General features: G+C 30.5%; 1 protein-coding gene across 5 annotated transcripts in view; it reads right to left on the bottom strand.

The window, feature by feature from the left end:
* LOC149161807 (sodium/calcium exchanger NCL2-like) overlaps nucleotides 1-19,517 on the bottom strand; it is a 227,013-nt gene that overhangs the window by 155,719 nt on the left and 51,777 nt on the right. Inside the window, exon 1 of one of the 5 annotated variants that reach the window (XM_089437053.1) lies at nucleotides 15,278-15,713. The exons of 2 other annotated variants lie outside the window; for them this stretch is intronic. In XM_089437053.1, coding sequence (XP_089293179.1) covers nucleotides 15,278-15,698 — 421 coding nt within the window. In that variant the 5' untranslated portion in view covers nucleotides 15,699-15,713. Of the gene's footprint in view, nucleotides 1-11,074; nucleotides 11,558-12,543; nucleotides 13,055-15,277; nucleotides 15,714-19,517 lie in introns of those variants that run through there. 2 more of the 5 variants (XM_089437050.1, XM_089437052.1) reach the window with 2 other exon arrangements.

Here is a 19,517-nt window from a genome sequence, read left to right as displayed (position 1 = left end):
TTGAATAATGTTTTTAATGGTGGAGATAGATTCAGCACTATCAAAAACTTCCATGGCACCTAAAATTATTAATTTTAACAGCGTTTACTTAGATTTACAAAAATCCTGCTAATTCTTTTTCAAAATATGACCGGAATTTCTATAATTTTCATCCAAAAAAACATAATTGTTAAACTACTAGGACTCATGTTAAAAAAATATTCCTTTGAGAAGAAAAAAGTTAAAGATGAAAAAAATAAAAATGGAATAAAAAATAAGAGTATTTATATAAATAAATAAATAAATTGTTATTATTATTATTAAATTAATTAATTAAAAATAATAATAATAATAATAATTTTAAACATTTTATTAATAAAAAAATTGAAAAATGAGGGCAACCACTACATAATTTTTTAATTACTTTATCAAGAGTGATGATAACCACTTAGTTGGAAATAGAAAAGGCCAAAATTAAAAGACTACTTTAAAAGAATACCATGAGAACAAAACTTACTAATTAAATACCTCATATAACATAACTTCAATATAACAAAAAAATAAAAATTTTAAATTACTTTACAAAACATTTAATTCATATACAAATTAATATAAAATATAAAATATACAAAATATTTAATTTACATACAATCTAATATAAATTTAAAAATAAAAATATTTAACTTATATATAAATTAATAAAAAGTCAAAATAAACTAATGATTATGGGGAGAAATGTAATAGAGTTATTATTCATTGAGCGGAAATTTGCAACCTCCACTAAGCAAATTATTTTTTATTAAAAAAATAAGTTACTAATTTCATAAAGCGAAAATGGTGGAGTCCCACTCTTCAAAAAAGTACGTATCATTTTTTATATCATAACTACTAAACCAAAAGGAAACATCATTAATACTTTCCTAAACAAAATTTATATTATAATTTTGTATGTGGGGCGAAATTAAATTTTCAAAGAGGGTGCACATGAAAATTAATTTCTTAAACCAAAAAAATACTTCCACGTCGGCAACAAAAAATATAAAAAACCAAAAATGTTTGAAACAAAATAATCTATAGATACTCCAATGTAGCATGTAAACGAAGCAAGTTAGTTAAGTAAAATAAATTTTTATTTTGATTTCAACTACCGCTATTTTCTAATAAGATTTCATTCTAATTCTAAATAAAGTGATTAAAAATTATAATTTTTATATATTATTAAAATTAAAAATATATTTGGTCAAAGAATTTTTGTGGGAGTAGTTTGGTAATTTTTGATTAATTATCTAAGGTATTTTTATTTCAACTTAAGGTGGGTGAAGATTTGTTGACTATTTTAATTTTTTTAATTTACAGCGTAGATTAATATTTAAAGGAATATACTCAGTCTATTTATCAAGCATTGTAGAGTTTGTTTGGTTGCATTGATTTGAGATTATTCCAATTCTAATAAATTCCTCCATAATAAACTCCTCACTATTATTTATGATATTCGTTTATTTATATATAAGCAAATTTTATTTAACAAAATGATCCATTATTTTTAATAAATTTAAAAAATTAGATTCGTGCCAAGTGGCTCCCTCGCCCACCAATTTTTTAGAGATTTGGGTTTTTTTGTTGCAATAGTTTTAAATAAAAAATCAAATTAATAACATATTTGTTAGCAATTTAAAATATTATTTTAAAGAAATTGAATTTGGATGAAAAACAATTACTTCACATCACTAAAATTAAATCCAATAAATAATAAAATTATTTTATAAAATTTACTATATAATATAATAGCTTGTAAAGAGTATTGTCTAATTATTTTGTGTTTTGGAGAGATTCTTATCATTAGTTGTTTAAAATTTGTTTTTGATTGCATAAATGGTTTTACCACCTTGAAAAATACTTAAAACACTTCCATTGTGCAAATTACACAACTCAAACTTGTGATTCTAATAAATTTATACAAAAATTCACTGAAATTATAAAAGAGTTGGACTAAGACCCTATGAAATGTAAACCAATTGGTCACAACCATCTATTGTGTTTCTGTTTATCGGCCATAGATTTTCTCTCTTCCTCGGATTTCTTTCTCGCAGAATAAGTTCGTTTGCAGAAACTCGTGCGTATTTACCTTTGGATCTGCAATCAATCCAATCTGGGGCAAGTGCGATCTGGAGTCAAGTTTGTTGATATCAAGGGCACACATTCCTCATCTTTTTGTAATACATATTGCTCATATATTTTCAAGTGTGAATATTTCACCACAGCTACCAAAGATTACCAAAGGCACACCTAGCACAGTTACTCTACAAGGCCTTTATGAGTATATAGAGTCTCTAGATAAACGTAGAGAAGAAAGAGAAGTCAAGCTACAAAAAGAGTTAGAAGCCATGTTAGAAAATAAATTTGCATCTCTTGAAGACACGATCCAAAAACAAATGGAAAATAAAATAAAACTATTGGAAAATAAAATGGTGGCAATGGAGACTAGGTTACAGGTTATAGAAAAACAAAACCAAGATACTAACCAAACATCCCAGCAAGGAGATGTTGATACTTTAGAGAGTATTAAAATGAAAGACATGATTAAAGAACTAGAAGAAAACGTTAATAGCCGCATCACCCTGAATAATGTGGTAGATAAATTAGATATCAAACCAATTAAAGATGAAATGAAAAAATTAATAGAATTAGACAATGCGCGTAACAAAAGGGCCTTGAAGCTTATAATCTCTGGTTTAAAAGAGGAGGTAGAGGAGGATACTTTAGCCATAGCCCAGATAGAATAACGTAATAAATTACAAATTGAAACAACGTGTCTCACAAAAGCAACAAGGTTGGGGAAATTAACTGAGAATAAAGGAAGATTGATTCGAATAAAGGTGAGCTCTACTGATCATAAGTATGACATACTTAGTAAAACATCAAGTCTAAAAGGAAGGGGAATATTCATAAATGAAGATCTCATTCCAGAAGATCAAGCAAAATTAAGAAAGGAGGTTCAAAAGGTAAAAGAAACTAGGAAGGAAGGAAAATGGGCAATAATCAGAAATAGAAAAGCCTTTATTCGAGATAGAAACCAAAAAGATAGTAATAAATAGCAATTCAACATGCTCCAGATTCTTTCTTGGAACTGCCGAGGTTTTCCATGGAACAAAGGGCTCAAGCTAAGTTGGATCTCAAATGATGTCAATATTATTTTGCTTGTTGAAACTTAGGAGCATGAAAATTCTAAGGTCCCTAACATAGATGGCTTTACGCTATGATCTACCTGGAATAAGCGATCCTCCCGTAGAGGCATTGGGGGAATAGCTTGTTACATTAAGAAGAACATCTCCCCCATGCTAGGATTTATAAAAACGACCCTTACAATCAATATAGTTGGATAGAGATCACTGACATTAATAATAAAAAAACCTACATAGCAATATGTTATTTCCCCCCCATCAATTCTAACTTCTATAAAAAGAAGAATCTAGATAAAAATAGTCTTTACAATGGTTTAGAGAATCATATTTCTACTCTAAGGAATGAAGGTAATCTCCTTTTAATAGGCGAATTTAATGCTCGAACTTCAAGCAACCAAGCTTTATTCCAAGCAATCATTCCAACCCTAATCCTCTTTGGTTAGACGAAGACCCTACTCTGGCTAGTATTCACAAAAGGAGCTCTGAAGACCTCGGGGAGAATTTGTTTGGGTTGGAGCTAGTCAAGCTCTGTAGTGCTCAGGGTCTCATAATTTGCAACAGTCTAAAAAGTGGCCCAACTCTAGCCAGATGACCTGCGTCCATGGGCTTGGTAGCAGTGTGGTAGACTATGTTATTTCTAATCTCCCTTTATAAAACGAAATAATAAATTTTAAATGACCACGACCCTGACTCTGATCATAGGCCTTTACTTATAACTCTCAATTTTGTCATGCATAGAAATCCCATAGAAAATAATGCTTATAGCCAAAAGAACTCAATATTTGATAGAAATAAAAACGATCTCTTTCTAAATGCATTAAAAACTAATTTGCTTCCTTTATCTAATATAGACAACATAGAAGACCCCTATCATAATTTTACTACAACCCTCTCATCTTCTATTAACAAGTTCTCAATTGAAGTTTCAAATAATAAAAGAAATAGCAAAACCAACCCATGATATGACAAAGATTATAAAAGTGTGAGGAGAGCAATTAAGGAAGTTGTTGATGAATCTCTTAAAATGGGCAAGATAAAAATATACAAAGCCCTAACTAAAAGGAAAAAGAGGCAGTACATTCGTAAAAAACAAGAGAATCTCTTAGACCTCTCTAAGGTAGCTCCTAAGAAATTTTGGAGGCAAATTCTTAATAGGAAAACTAAACATAATAATAAAATTGCTTTACACAATTGGAATTCCTATCTTAAAAAGCTTTATGAATCTCCAAATGTCATGGATAACTTTGAAACCCTGATCACAACGAAAGAAGTTTTCTCATTAGAAGACATTGATTTTGGGGTTAATCACCTGGCAAATGGGAAAGCTAAGGACATTGAAGGTTACTAGGCAGAAATCTAAAAAATTGGAGGTCATGTCCTCATCCCCCACATCCACAAGCTTTTCAATCAAGCAGTCAAACAAGGGTTCCCTAAACCATGGACTGAGACCCTCATTATCCCTATTTTTAAAAGTGGGGATACAAATAAACCCTCTAATTATCGGACAATTATGATCAACCCTCTCTTAGCCAAGTTATATGGTATTATTTTGGAAAAGAAGTTGAGCATATGGCTTGAAAGTGAAGGTAAGCGAGTTAAAGGCCAAGCGAGTTTTAGAAGGCATCACTCAACAACAAACCACCTCGTTACGCTTAGGATCATTGTGGAGGAATGTTGTAATGATAAATCCAATCTCTTTTGTTGCTTTGTGGACTTTAGAAAGGCTTTCGATACGGTTCCTAGAAACAACCTTTGGAATAGATTATAAGAGCTAAAGGTTCCTTTCGAGATGAGAGCTGCCGCTATAAGGTTATACGAGAATGTAATTGCCAAGCTAAAAAGCAATGAGGGGTGGTCGAAAGATATTAAATGTAATATCGGAGTTAAACAAGGTTGCGCCCTCTCCCCTACCCTATTTGGCATTTACATCGACAAGCTTGAAGGGTATTTAGAGGAAGCAGGTTGTGTTGGCATGATCTTAGTTGGGATAGCCATCATCCTTCTTCTCTATGCTGACAATATTGTTCTTCTCGCATGGTGCCCATCTGATCCTGATAAGCAACCTAAGCTTCTTAAGGATTTCTGCTCTACCATGGGTATGACTGTTAACACTGACAAAACAAAAGTTATGATTATCAAATCCAAGAAGGACACTTATGCTAATTTTATGTATGACAATAATAACTTGGAGGAAGTGTATTTTTACAAGTACCTAGGAATTGATATTCATCACAAGTTCAACTGGAACTATAGCATTGAGAAAAGAATTAATAGGGGGTGGAAAGATTATTTTGGTCTTGAAAATAATTGTAAAACGAAAAACCTCGTAATGTGGGATAAAAAGAAGTTCCTCTTTGAAACTTTAGTCACTCTTGTTATCTTATATGGATGTGAGGTCTAGGGTTGCAGCATCTCTAGAGAATCCTGGAGAAAGATTGAGCAAATCTAGAAGCGTTTTATAATGTATAACTTGAAAATTAAAAGCAATACACCCTATCATGTTCTCCTTATATAAGTAGGTTTTTCCCCTCTCGAGAGCCTAGCTATGACTAGACTTCTGGTGTACAAGCACAAACTCAATAACATAGGAGACCATAGACTTCCTAAGCTAGCTTTAAATTCTAGCCAAAACCACCTAAGGCTCAAGCGGAGGTGGTATAAAAACACGAGGGTCTGGTTAAACCATTGGGAGATCACTGAGAATGATGCATTGCAAAACATTAATAACATTAAAAATATTGTTACTTCTAAGTTCAAAGAAAAATTGTGGTGTGAGAAAGATTTAGCAACTAAAAGAAAATTAAGTTATTATAAGAAGATCATCAACCCCACCCTAGAAGATCAAAAGTATCTCTCTGTTTTAACTATCTCTAAGAAGAAAATTAATATAGCAAAGATTAGAACGAACTCTCATGAGCTCCATAGTGAAACTGGTCGTTGGGTAGTTCCTAAAACACCATGGATGGAAATGATCTATCATCTCTGTGAGAATAGGAACATCAAGGATGAAAACCACTTCCTCTTAGAATGTCCCACGTACAACCACATTAGATCTCAGTTTCATAATCTCTGTCACAATACTGACCTTCCTAGCCTTTTACAATGTCAAAATTATAGTGAGCTTGGGAGGCTTCTCTCCAAACTTTTTGAGCATAAGAATCAAATCTTAAATCAAACTAAATAATTTGTTTCTTTAGGTCCGATAGACCAAAGTTTAGTCTCAATGGATGTTAACCATCATCATCATAAAAATCCTAAATTCAAATCTCACTTTACACATATTCACTAAAAATACATTCATGTAAATCAACCTAAAATTCCTTTCATCACAAAAAAATTAATAATTATTATAAAATAAATAATTAAATATGAATCAAGAAGATAATATATTACTTAAAAAAATAAAGCTACAAACTATATTCGTACTAAAAATTAGCATCTTTGTAACAAACACTACAAATAATTATTAAGAAACTAGAAAATACTAAAAGTTTAATAGATATGTCTCCAAACATAATAACTTATTCACTACAAAGCTATAAACCCTATTCATAGGGAATAGTGTCCCTAAAAACAATCACCTCAAACGTACAAGTCATATTCATAGCGAGTATATTTTTGATTCGTGTTATAGATTAACTAAACGCAAATTTTTGTAATATCTGTAGGTTATTCCGTAACAAGATATCATTTTTACGCACTTTAAATTAATTTTTTAAGATGACTTGAAAGTTCAATTTTTAATTAATTTAATTGAGATTTGAAATTTGAAGACGATAATTATTCGGAAATCGTAAAAATAAAATTGAGTAATATTTTATTTTATTATATAATATATTTTTAAACGTAAATGAGTAGAAAAACAATTATTTTATAACATATTATAAAAACAAATTAAATTATTATGGTTAATTATAAAAAGTTAATATACAAGTTGTATATATATATGGAATAATTTTAAACATGGAGATTTCCTCTATTTTACTATAGAGATTTTTAATTTGTAAATAGATATTGTTATGTAGAAATGTTACAAGATATTTATGAACTGTTTGGGGCCGAGATGATATTTATAGACCCTTTGAGCAAGTAAGGAGGCAGCCATCGCCATAAAAAATATAATTTGTCAAACTTGTAGTCATTCTTGGTGCAATGTCAAAGCCATGGAGCATAATTTAGGGGGTACAGAAGATGTGCTTGGATTAGTTCGTAATCAATTTGATTTCCCATCGATTGAGATGATAATGGTAGAAATCAAGGCACAAAATGAATCTCTCCCACCCTCTAGGCCTCTTGGAGTTGGTGAATGAGATGATTGAGTTTCAAGCTGAAAATTTGGTGAGGGTAGATGAAGGACATGGTGTTGAGGAGCACATTCAAGTAGTGGAAGACCACATTGTGCAACTGGATGACAACACTAATGGGATATGGATGGATAGTTGTAGCACACTGTTTGGAATATGTTGTACAAGGTCATTGAGGATGCAATGGATATACATTACAATGACATGGTGGAAGACCACATTGTGCAACTCGGGCCCGGCAGAGGATGACAACACTAATGGCCCTGATGACCAGGGAGCAGAAGCAAATGGAGTTTTTGGATAGTTGTAGCACACTGTTTGGAATATGTTGTACAAGGTCATTGCCTTCAAACCAAGGTTTTTTAATGCAATGTATATATGTTTCTATAAGAGGAAAATTAGATTTTGTTACAATGACATGGTTCATCAATACTACATTTTCAAAATACTATAATCACTGGTTCATATGAAATTTTTTTAGTCAATCACTTTAATTAAAGGGGTAAAAGGGGCATAACTACTTTGGAGATAAATCTCAATCTTTGATTGTTGTATGCTATTATGAATATTCTAAAATATTCTATGGAAATTAAATCTCCACCGTTCACCTAATAATTATTGATAATTAAATTAAAATTCTAAAAAACTTATTCCAAAATAAACAAGACTATCCACATAATTAAATATTATTTTAATATAATAAAACATATTAATTTATATTTTAAAAACATTAATATAAATATAACCTAAAATTTAATTCAATATATATTCATTCAATATAATATATTTATAATATTATATATAAAATATTAATATAATATATTTATAATACAATATAAAATATTAATATAATACAATATAATATAGGATTATGTTATTCAATATAAAATAATAATAGAATATAACTTTTTATATATGAGAGTAGAAATCACTTATATAAATTCTACTTAATTCTTATCATTTATTATTTTAATTTCTTTAATTATAATTTATGAAATATGCATTTTATATAATTATTTAATATATAAATAATATTTTTTTAATTATATAGATATAATTGAAGTCAGTGGTTAAGATCATTTTTTTTTATTTTAAATGAGTAAAGTAATAAAGACACAAGGGACTGGCTAAACTATTGGGAGATCAACGAGAATAATGCATTACAAAACATAAATAACATTAAAGATATTGTTACTTCTAAGTTCAAAGAAAAAATGTGCTGTGAGAAAGATTTAGCGCTAAAAGAAAATTAAGTTATTATAAGAAGGTCATCAACCCATCCTAGAAGATCAAAAGTATCTCTCTATTTTAACTAGATCAAAGAAGAAAATTAATATAGCAAAGATTAGAACGAATTCTCATGAGGGCAGTTCCTAAAACGCCATGGATGGAAAGGATCTGCCATATATGTGAGAATAGGAACATCGAGGATGAAAGCCACTTCCTCTTAGAGTGCCCCGCGTACAACCACATTAGATCTCAGTTTCACAATCTTTGTTACAATACTGACCTTCCTACCTTTTACAATGTCAATATTATAGCGACCTCGGGAGGCTTCTCTCCAAGCTTTTTGAGCATAGAAATAAAATCTTAAATCAAAATAAATAATTTGTCTGTTTAGGTCCGATAGACCAATGTTTGGTCTGAATGGACGTTAACCATCATCATCATCACATTAAAAAAAAATTACATAAAGTTGTAATTTATTTTAAAATATTATAGCTTTTACATAAATTTAATATATATGTATATAAATATGTATTAAATATATATAAATAAAAGTTTTAGGGTAATTTAATTGGTGATTAAAATAATAAAGTGAGAGATCCAAAATTTAAATGTAATCGGGTTCAAGAAAAGAAAACAAATTATAATTATAAACTTCAGAAATTTACTCATAAGTAAATTTCAAAAAAAATTCCTCTCTAATTAAAATAATTTTAATAAAACTTATTTTTAAAATAACCACGCCATCCTTGTAAAGTAAACCCACTTTATAATATAAATACTCTTTGTTGAACACTTCCGTTTAAACTATACACCTCACTAAAAAGTCCAGGCCACAAACGACACTAATCTCTTATAGATTCCTCTTCAAACCCCAAACAACTCCACTATCTTAAATATATTAATAAGCAATAAACTAATTTGATATTCATACTATTAGAATATTGGTCAGATTTGTCTTTGCACGTCAGGTATATGTTTGAAAATTGGGTGTAATTTGATATTCATACTATTAGAATATTGGTCAGATTTGTCTTTGCACGTTAGGTATATGTTTGAAAATTGTGTTCCACCCACCGTATCTGTTTGAAAATTGTGTTGCACCCACTTTTGGTTAAAAAGTCTTCGCCCCGATGGGAGTCGATGAAACTTTATTTTCCTATGTGGACGCCAATTCCATTAACGCCAAACTCCATAGAAGGGGCAGAGAGATGGAATCTTTTCTCTAAGTCAACTCTAAATAGGTTAATGATAAATGAATAGATTATATGATTTTAGATTAATTAATTCGAAACAAAAATGTAATGGTCTTTATTTTTAAAATTTAGAGATATCATTTTGAGTAAGAATCTTATTTATTATTATTTAATGTTAAAAACGTGTTTTTAGTATATTATTATTTATTATATTATATAAATAAATTTAAAGTAGTGAATTTTTTTAATATTTATATTTTTTAAATAACACAATTTAATACCAATATATATAAAAACAAATATACATTTCATATTTAGTGTTTCATTTATTATTATTATTTAGATTTAGGGAATTTTTTTATTAAAGAGAAAAATTTCACATTAAAAAAAATTAAGTATCAAACAATAAATTGACCTTATATACAGTTTTTTCAATTATATGGGATTTCACTGATAGCAAGGCCATAATGCGTGTATTAATATAAAAGATATATATTGAAGAGCAAATGACAATATATTTAGCCTATAATAAAGGATAAAGAATTTTTATATTAGCAAGTATAAAGAATGGAGCTCAAAATTAATGGAAAATATATAAAGTATAAAAAATGTTAATGAAAAATGGATACTTATAATATTTAATGAAAATAAAGTTTTTTAAATTGAAATGTATTAGGTTAAAATTAGCAACACCGAAATAATGTGATTTTTAAAAATATTTTTCAATAAAGAATATTATCTAATATACAGAAAAATAAATTGAGATTAATTGAGTGAACCTATGTTTCTTCTCCGCACTCCTTAACAACAAGATCTGGCGTCAAACACTCGTAAGGAAACCAAAAAAAAGCCATCGCAGAACATGAACTTGATATGTCAGAGTTGAGTTTGATGGAATGAAGCGCCATATCTCGTCCCACTACTGGACAACAAGATCTTGTGTCGGACACTCGTAAGGAAACCAAGGAAAGCAATGGCAGAACTTGAACAAAGACTAATATGGTGAAAATATTTGAAGTCCACAATGCAAAACGAGGTTTTCTGCTTTATAGCCCTCTAATGGATGTTAATGTATCTTTTGTCCCCTTCAAAGTGCCATGCCATTTAAAAATTTTATTATTTTCTCACTATCATATCTGATGATACACAGAAGCTGAAATTGTAAATAACAGGAAAACGAATTTACCAAGAATAAGCAAAGAGTCCGGCAAAGCTCCCAGAATTGGCAGAAACAAGCCTCCGATGATTCCCGGCCCCATCACACGCAACAAGAGTTCACTTCCATCGGACATCATAGACGCTGAAACGAACAACAGGTATCCATACACCCCCATCAAGAACAGATTCCCCACCGCAGATGCAGTGCAAGGCATAAATCCATAGGTATCATCGCAAGAACTACTTGATCTCAACTTTATATCCCGCCGTGCCTGATGCTCTGAACTAACCTTCACAATAAATCCGGACGAAGAAACTGCCTCATCCACCACAACGGACGCCGAATTAGCCCCGCCATCGATTCCCCTCAGAAATCGATGTTGCCCCGCACTGTGAATGCCGCAGGCGCATTGCAGCAGCACGAACGACACCACAAGAAATCCGTTCATTGTAAATCCGTCACTCCAGTACTCAGCCCTGGAGAACTCGCAGATCTAGTTTGGGCACATAACCAGATATGTCCTGGTGATTGGACGAGTCTTCAATGTGCAATATGCTCATTAAGCATGCGCTTCGCTGTCATTGATACCGTTAAGTCTAAGTTAACTAGATTGTGGACCACTCAACACGTATTGAACGGGGACTCTGTTTCATGACCTCTGTAAATTATTTAAAAGGTGATCCATGTGAGTTGGCCCCACTGTTTTAAATATGTTAATTAAAATTCCAATTCACGAGGGAGGGAGCATCTTTTTAATATTGTTAAACGCCATACAAAATCATAGTTTTTTCGTTTTAGTTTTTTCAGAATGAAAAAAACTTGAATTCTTTTCTTAAAAAGCTTGATTCTTTTATATAAGATATATAAAGAATTCGGAATAATGGTTTTAATTGATGTGTTTTTCCTTAAATAATGGTAATGAGTTAATTTGAATTTACACATATTAATATTAATCAATGCAAGCTGCATCTGCAAATATTAGCCCCTGCATTATCAGATAACTATTCATTGAATTAATTAGATAACTATTCATTTGAATTAATTTGAAAAAATAACTTACCATGTATTTTTCTAGTATGTTAAAAATAATAAATGTATATTATATGGAAGACAATAGCGAAGATTTGCTATGGTTGAGATTGTAGTAACAGAGACATAGAATGTCTGGTACACATGGTATGATGATAAGGTGGTAAACTGATAATGCGTTCAGGACATAGATTACTCTCTACCGATCCGGCTCCTCTGTTCAATTAAAATCAGATGCGATATTGGCACAGATACATACAATAATATGGATTAACAATGAAAGTATGCAGAGACTGTATTTTACTTATCCGACGCTAACTATCAACATGGGCTCTATGGTAGTTACTTTAGTTTTGGATCTAACTGTTTCATAACAAGCCGATCTTTATGTTTCTAGTTCCCGCAAACACAATATCATTCAACCTGAACTGGACTGCAAAACCAGAAAGAGGGTGAGTAGTTTTTACCTAAGATCAGCAAGGCATCCGGAAAAGCTCCGAGAATAGGTAAAAACAAGCCCCCAATTATACCAGGTCCCATCACAGACAACAGCAGCTCGCTTCCATTCGACATAAATGTGGCCGCCTGGAACATTAGGTATCCATAAACCACCAGCAAAAACAAGTTTCCCACTAATGATGTAGTACAAGGCATGAAACCGTAAGTCTCATCGCAACTACTCGAGGACAAAAACCGTCGCAGGCCAGTCTGCAAAGTGGTCTTTACTATAAATCCTCGAGGAGCCATCTCCTGAACTCCATCGGAAACCAAATCTGCCCCTTGATCGATTCCCGTTGTAGATCTCTGGAGAAGAAGTGGCCTCTGTACCATGCTGTGGACGCATACGCATTGCAGTAGCAGCAGCGAAAAGATTACAGTGAGTCCCTTCATTGGAGAGAACTTATGCTCTGCTAATAGGCCACAGTCGATCTCAGTTCCTTAGTTCCCTTCAAAGATTTTTATGAAGTATTTCATCAAAATATAGTATCATTCTCCAAAAGGTATTTCCATTTATTTTATATCAAAAGAGATCCCTGAGTCGTCCCATTAATTGCTTAATTGAAGTGGCGTTGAAGTCTTTGCACGTTAGGTGGGAGTTATTTTGAGAGTAAAGTAAATTTCACCGTCTCTCCACAACCAACACCAGAGCTTTCTTTCATCCACTGACACTTGTTCATTCAACACTAACAACCACTCCATTGATATCCTCTTTAACTACCGACATAACTGACAGCTTTATTTACCCACCGATTCTGTTCATCCATCGCCCACAAAATGACAGACAAGAGAATACTTCACTTGAAAATCAGCGTGTTCTAATTAAATACATAGCGTCTTTTTTATATCTTATTTGATTAATTTTGTTGAAAATTTAATTGAAAAATTATAAAATAAGCTTGTGTTATGTAATTTATAAAATTTTAATATGAAAGTTAAGTGAAATATTAAATTTATTTATATATTAAAAAAAATATAATTTTATTTAAAATTATATTACTAAATTTTAATATAAAAAATAAATAAAATATAAAAATTATTTATATATTAAAATTAAATTATAAATAATAAAAAATTATAATTTTATTTATAAATATATTACTGAATTTTAATAACAAATATATATTAACTTAATTATTTAGATTTTGAAATTAATTTTCATAATCTTATCCGTGTTCATCCTGTAATTATTCTCATTTTCAAAGCGAAGAGTAATAGGATTATATGAAAAAGCTCATACAAGGATCCGGGGAATATAAAGGGAGCTGACTTTACGGTCCTAGGAAATTACGGTCTAATCTGAGATATTCAGAGACAATATAAGAAGAGCTCTCTGCATCCTAGCATATTCATTTTATTTATTTTTGACATGATTTTGAGAATAGTTTTGTTAAAAAAAATCAACTAAAAATTACATTTATCATTATAATTTTTAAAAAATAATATAAAAATTATAAATAATAAATTAATTTATAAATATATATTTTATAAAGGAGTTGTTGACAGATGCCTAGATGGATAAAAGTAATCAGAATCCACTTAAAAAAATTTAACAAATTTTATAAAGTTAATGTTTGAATCATGTTTTTGATGGTGGAAATGGTTTCAACATGATCAAAAACTTCTAAAGCACCTAAAATTATGAAGTTTGACAGTTTTTACTTGGATTTACAAACATTCCTACCAAATTTTTTCAAAATATGACCAAAATTTTAGTAACTTTCAAAACAAGAAATATAATTATTAAATTACATTTTATATATATATATATATATATATATATAATAGTAATAATATATTCAATATTATAAACCTATTTTATAAATATAAAACAGAAATGATAATTATAAGTAGAGCTTAAATCACATATAAGTCTTTTTATATGTGATTTACGCAGAAGCTCTACTTATAACTGTTATGGATCACAAAAGTCTCAATTCAACAAAATTTAAGGAATGATAATCATTTCGGATAGAGTTTAACTTTTACTGAATTTAGATTGGAATTTTGTTGAAACAGACTCCTTTCGCAATGACAGAATTAATCTCAACCAAAGAAAATTGACTTTTCAAAGAGTAAAATAGCATAAGTGTTATTTTTTTTTTTTTTATCGAGTTATTAATAATGTGATTTTTTAATGTTTTTTTGGTGAGGTTTTTGGTTTTTTCATATACATTACATAAAAATATTTATTAAAAAAATTACAATTGTAAAGTACCAAACCACCCAGGTTCAGCACTACACTATCCCAACCCACTACCTCTCCAGCACTTGGGTATACACTATCCCAACCCACTACCTCTCATCAATCCATGTCAGACCTAATTTTGTAAAAGATAAGACAACCAAAAAAATGGATTAAGAATGAAAATATGCACAGATTCTTGGGTATACACTATCCCTACCCACTACCTCTCATCAATCCATGTCAGACCTAATTTACCTCTCATCAATCCATGTCAGGCCTAATTTTGTAAAAGATAGACAACAAAAAAAAAAATGGATTAAGAATGAAAATATGCACAGATTATTTTTATCCGAGGTTAACGCTGAACATGGTTCTGTGGCGCCTAGTTTTGTTGGGGTTTAATTTTTGTTATAAAAATCAAATCTTCATGCTACAACCTTTCTTTGTTCCAGCAAACACAAGATCATTCAACCTGAACTGGACTGAAAACAAAAGAGAGGGAGAGAAGCTTTTACCTAAAATCAGCAGGGAGTCTGGAAAAGCTCCAAGAATAGGCAAAAACAGGCCCCCAATTAAACCAGGTCCCATCACAGACAACAGAAGCTCGCTTCCATTCGACATAAAGGTGGCAGCCTGGAACATCAGGTATCCATAAACCGCCAGCAAAAACAAATTACCAACTATAGATACAGTGCAAGGCATGAAACCGTAAGTCTCATCACAACTACTCGAGGACAAAACCCATTGCAATCCAGTCTGCGATCTGGGCTTCACTATAAATCTCCGAGAAGCTATCTCCTGAACTCCATCGGAAACCAACTCTTCATCCCGATAGATTGCCATTGAGGAACTCTGGAGAAGTGGCCTCTGTGCCGCGCTGTGGAGGCATACGCATTGCAGAAGCAGCAGCAAAGCGAGTATAATGAACCCCTTCATTGCAGGAGGAACTTAGGTTTGCTAGTCCGTCCAACCCGATCTCGGTTCGTTGTTTATCTCGGAAGATTTCTGTTTGAAATCAAACGGACATGGCGGAACTGTGAGGTGAAGAAAGGTTGTGTACACATATTTCATAGCCTCGAAATGGAAAAACCAGGATTTTGCTGGCAAACATACTTCATAACTCAGTTAAAATTAGGAAACAACCTCACACACTCTGGTACTCCAGAGTATTCTCAGATATGTGAAAGTGAAGCCCTGAGAAGATAAAATTAGGAAACAAACTCATCCACTCAGGCACTCCAGGGTATTCAGAGACCTGTGAAGGAACCACAGAGAAGCCCATGTGACTCGCCATTGGGAAGAGCGATTCTCGTTTAAACATGGAAATAATAATTGCATCACGTGGCATGAGAAGTGTTGGGTAACTGTGATTCTTGCGTCAAAAGGGAAATACTAAACCAACATTAGCATTGCAGATACATTTACAAAGTTGCTTTGTCAACATCTAAATACCTCTGTGACTTTGTCTCCTTTTTTGGAAAAATCCCTTTTTGGTTCTTTTTATTGGAAAATTCACATGTTTGTACAAAATTTTCGTACAATTCTTTTTTCTGGGGTCCATTTCCCTTTTTTGGAAAAATACCCTTCACGATTCTTTTTATTTGGAAATTTCCTACTTGACATGTTTGTACAAAATTTTCCGTACAATTTTAGATATAGTGGCATGACTGGAAACAGTTATTAATATACATATAAATAAATTAAATTTTATTTTCATACTTATTAGTGGAAATTTGATAGTTTTTAACCGTTAAATAGGGTACAATATTTTAAATGATAATTTAGCTTAGAGTTACGGGTGTACTTTAGGTAGTGGACGAAACGGGTCAGATTCGATGGTAGAGAATGATGAGTATTAATGAGTATTTGGTGATAGTGGTTTAAGGTAAGATTCTATAAATGTAGATCCATATATTTATAAGTGGATCAAAGCTTACTCTCATATTTTTTTCTATAAATCTAAAAAAATTAGATTCAATAATAATAATAATAATAATAATAATAATAAAAAAAAAAAAATTACATCTAAACCAAATTAAATTCTCACAAAAACCCCTATGACAGTAGAATTTCAATTCTCACAAAAACCCCTATGGCAGTAGAATTGCGTTGAGATCGTGAACAAATATATCACTAAGATACACTACACCTAAAAGTTGAAATTATAATAGTAGAACAACCATAATAAAAATGGTTTCATAATCTATAAAATCAAAAAGGATAAATGGTGACCTGTACAATCAAAAAAGACGAACACATCGTTGGTCGCAAACCAGAGTTATCAACACAAGAAATTGACAATATCTTTACATCTCGGGAAAGGGCAAACCCATCGTTGACGGGAAACCAGAGTTTTTTTTTTCCAGAAGAAAAATCTATATATGTTATATTGAGATCATATAAACTGTTTTGTTGATTACATGGTAGTATGGATCGGAATGTTTCATCGATCACATAACTAGTCCTTCATAGTCGATCTAATGAGAAATAGCAAAATGGGAAAAATGTGACCGGAAACCAGAGTTGTCAACACAGAAATTGACAATTATCTTTTCATTTCGAGAAAGCGATCACGATTTCGACAATGGTACATTGGCTTGGCTTATTTTAATGGAAATACTTATTAAAATTTAACGGAGTTTGTTTTTATTGTGATATTTTAGATTTTTTAGTGCTAAAATCTGTTGGAAAAAATTAGGTGAAATATTGATTTGCGTTATTTAAACTAGTTTTTTGATTGTATATATGGATTCAGCACTCTAGAAAACCCCTAAAACACTTTGATTGCACAGGATTACCCATCAAATTTGTGATTTCAATCCATTCCGGCAAGATTTTAGAGAAATTTGAGGAGAAAAACCCACCGTAAAAGCTTCCAAAAAATCACACAAGACAATTCCAAATTTATAGTTTTTGAATGAAAATAATAACTTAAATTAAAAGATATTAAAAATATATATATTTTTTATTTTTATTTTTTTATAAATAAAAATAAAGTTAAAAGTCTTTCTAAACTTACAATTATATATTTTTAAACTTATTTTTAATTATATATTTACAAATATTCAATTCTTATTATATTAATGACCACGGGGCTTTGGATTAATGGTGAATGGGTGCACCGCTAATAGGTCACTGATTCAAATACCAAAAAAAAAAAAAATCTTATTATATTATTAAATTATTCTAATTAATTTTGAATTCAATAATATTTTAATTAAAAATATTAATAAATTAAAATAAAATATAACAAAATAATAACAACCATTTCTTAACGGCTAACATGCATCCTTGCTATTTAAACATTTTGACTAACTGATTTTTCACTTTTGTCACTTTTGTCCTGATGATGAACCACATTAAATGGTTCAAAACGTCAACCAAAAATTCTTGATGTGATTAATCCAAAAAAATTTATCAAAATCAGTATGGATCACAAAAATTTAAAATCAAACATTACAATTATATTATTATTTTTTTATTGATGATAATATTATTTTTTATTAATTATATTGTTTTTTTAATTTTTAATGATAATAGTGTTAATTTTTATCAATATTACTTAATTTTTTTTTGTTTATAGTATCAAAATCAAATTTAAAATTGATTTTAATTTTTATATTTATTTATTTTTCAAAATATTTAAATAAATATTTTAAATATTTTAAATATTATTTTAAATTATAAAATAATTAAGTTTATTATATTATAAAATATTATGTAAATTATACCATTAAAAATTATATATCAAGCCAGAAGCCAATTAACATATATATATTAATTAAAATTTAAAAATCTAGAATACCAGGGACCATGGAGAAATAAATAAGAAAGCATTTCATTGAAGCAATACACGTTTCGTGTCTCAAATTAACGCATAATTAAAGAGAACCGACTTTTAACACTGGATTAAAAACTCAAAGCGGAGACGCGTTGAATATTCAAACTGGTCCATGTGCAACGCATTTCCACCGCCCAGCCCATGTGAATAAAATCAACACTATTTATAAGAGAGAATTCTTTCTCTGCAAGGAATCGAAATGTCAAAGAGCCACGTCCTTCTAAACATGTGCAGAGATTGAAAGGTTCAAAAATCTTGCCATAGGTCTCGTCACGAAAGATTAAAAAATAGGTGTTTCGTCATAGTGTAATTTATTATTTATTTACATGTTGCACTTATATTTAGTTTATATGTTGCACATTAATTTGCATGTTATCTCCCAAATCTTGCATATTGCCCTCTCAGAAAGTCTCTCGGCTTCTTCATTAATCACACTTTATTCCAGTTCCTTAGACTATCACTCAATCCCTAGTTCATGAAGATGCAACTAAGCATTTATATCAACGCCTTCAAGCTCATCATTATTTGTCTCCATGGACACCTACTAAACAAGTCCATGCTACCATTTCTTTCTTTTAATAAACCAAAATCATTCTCTTCTACTTTAACATCCTCTTCTTGAACTCCATATACTAGAAGTATATCCTCTTCTAGAATTAATAACTCCTATACAATATTAGCTTCAACAGTATACAACCTACAGAATAATTTGTAAAACATTAATTAGGAATGTTCTTCATTCCATTTAAATCCCTATTTGCAAAGGAGCTTGTCTATGCAAATTAGCTCTTGCCAAAGATCATTACTCACAAAAAGAGAACAGTGAAAACCACGTTTCTAAGTTGGTTGGCCTCGTGCCTATTTTCAAACCTCAAATTTCATGAGTTTAGACTAGATACGTTAAATGGCTTATT

The sequence above is a fragment of the Pinus tabuliformis genome, chromosome 5_2 (genome assembly GCF_031772625.1).
Source record: "Pinus tabuliformis cultivar Carrire ecotype Pingquan chromosome 5_2, CPIR1, whole genome shotgun sequence".
NCBI lineage: Eukaryota > Viridiplantae > Streptophyta > Pinopsida > Pinales > Pinaceae > Pinus > Pinus tabuliformis.
The sequence above is the reverse complement of the archived record's forward strand: the minus strand, read 5'-3'. Positions and strand labels throughout refer to the sequence as shown.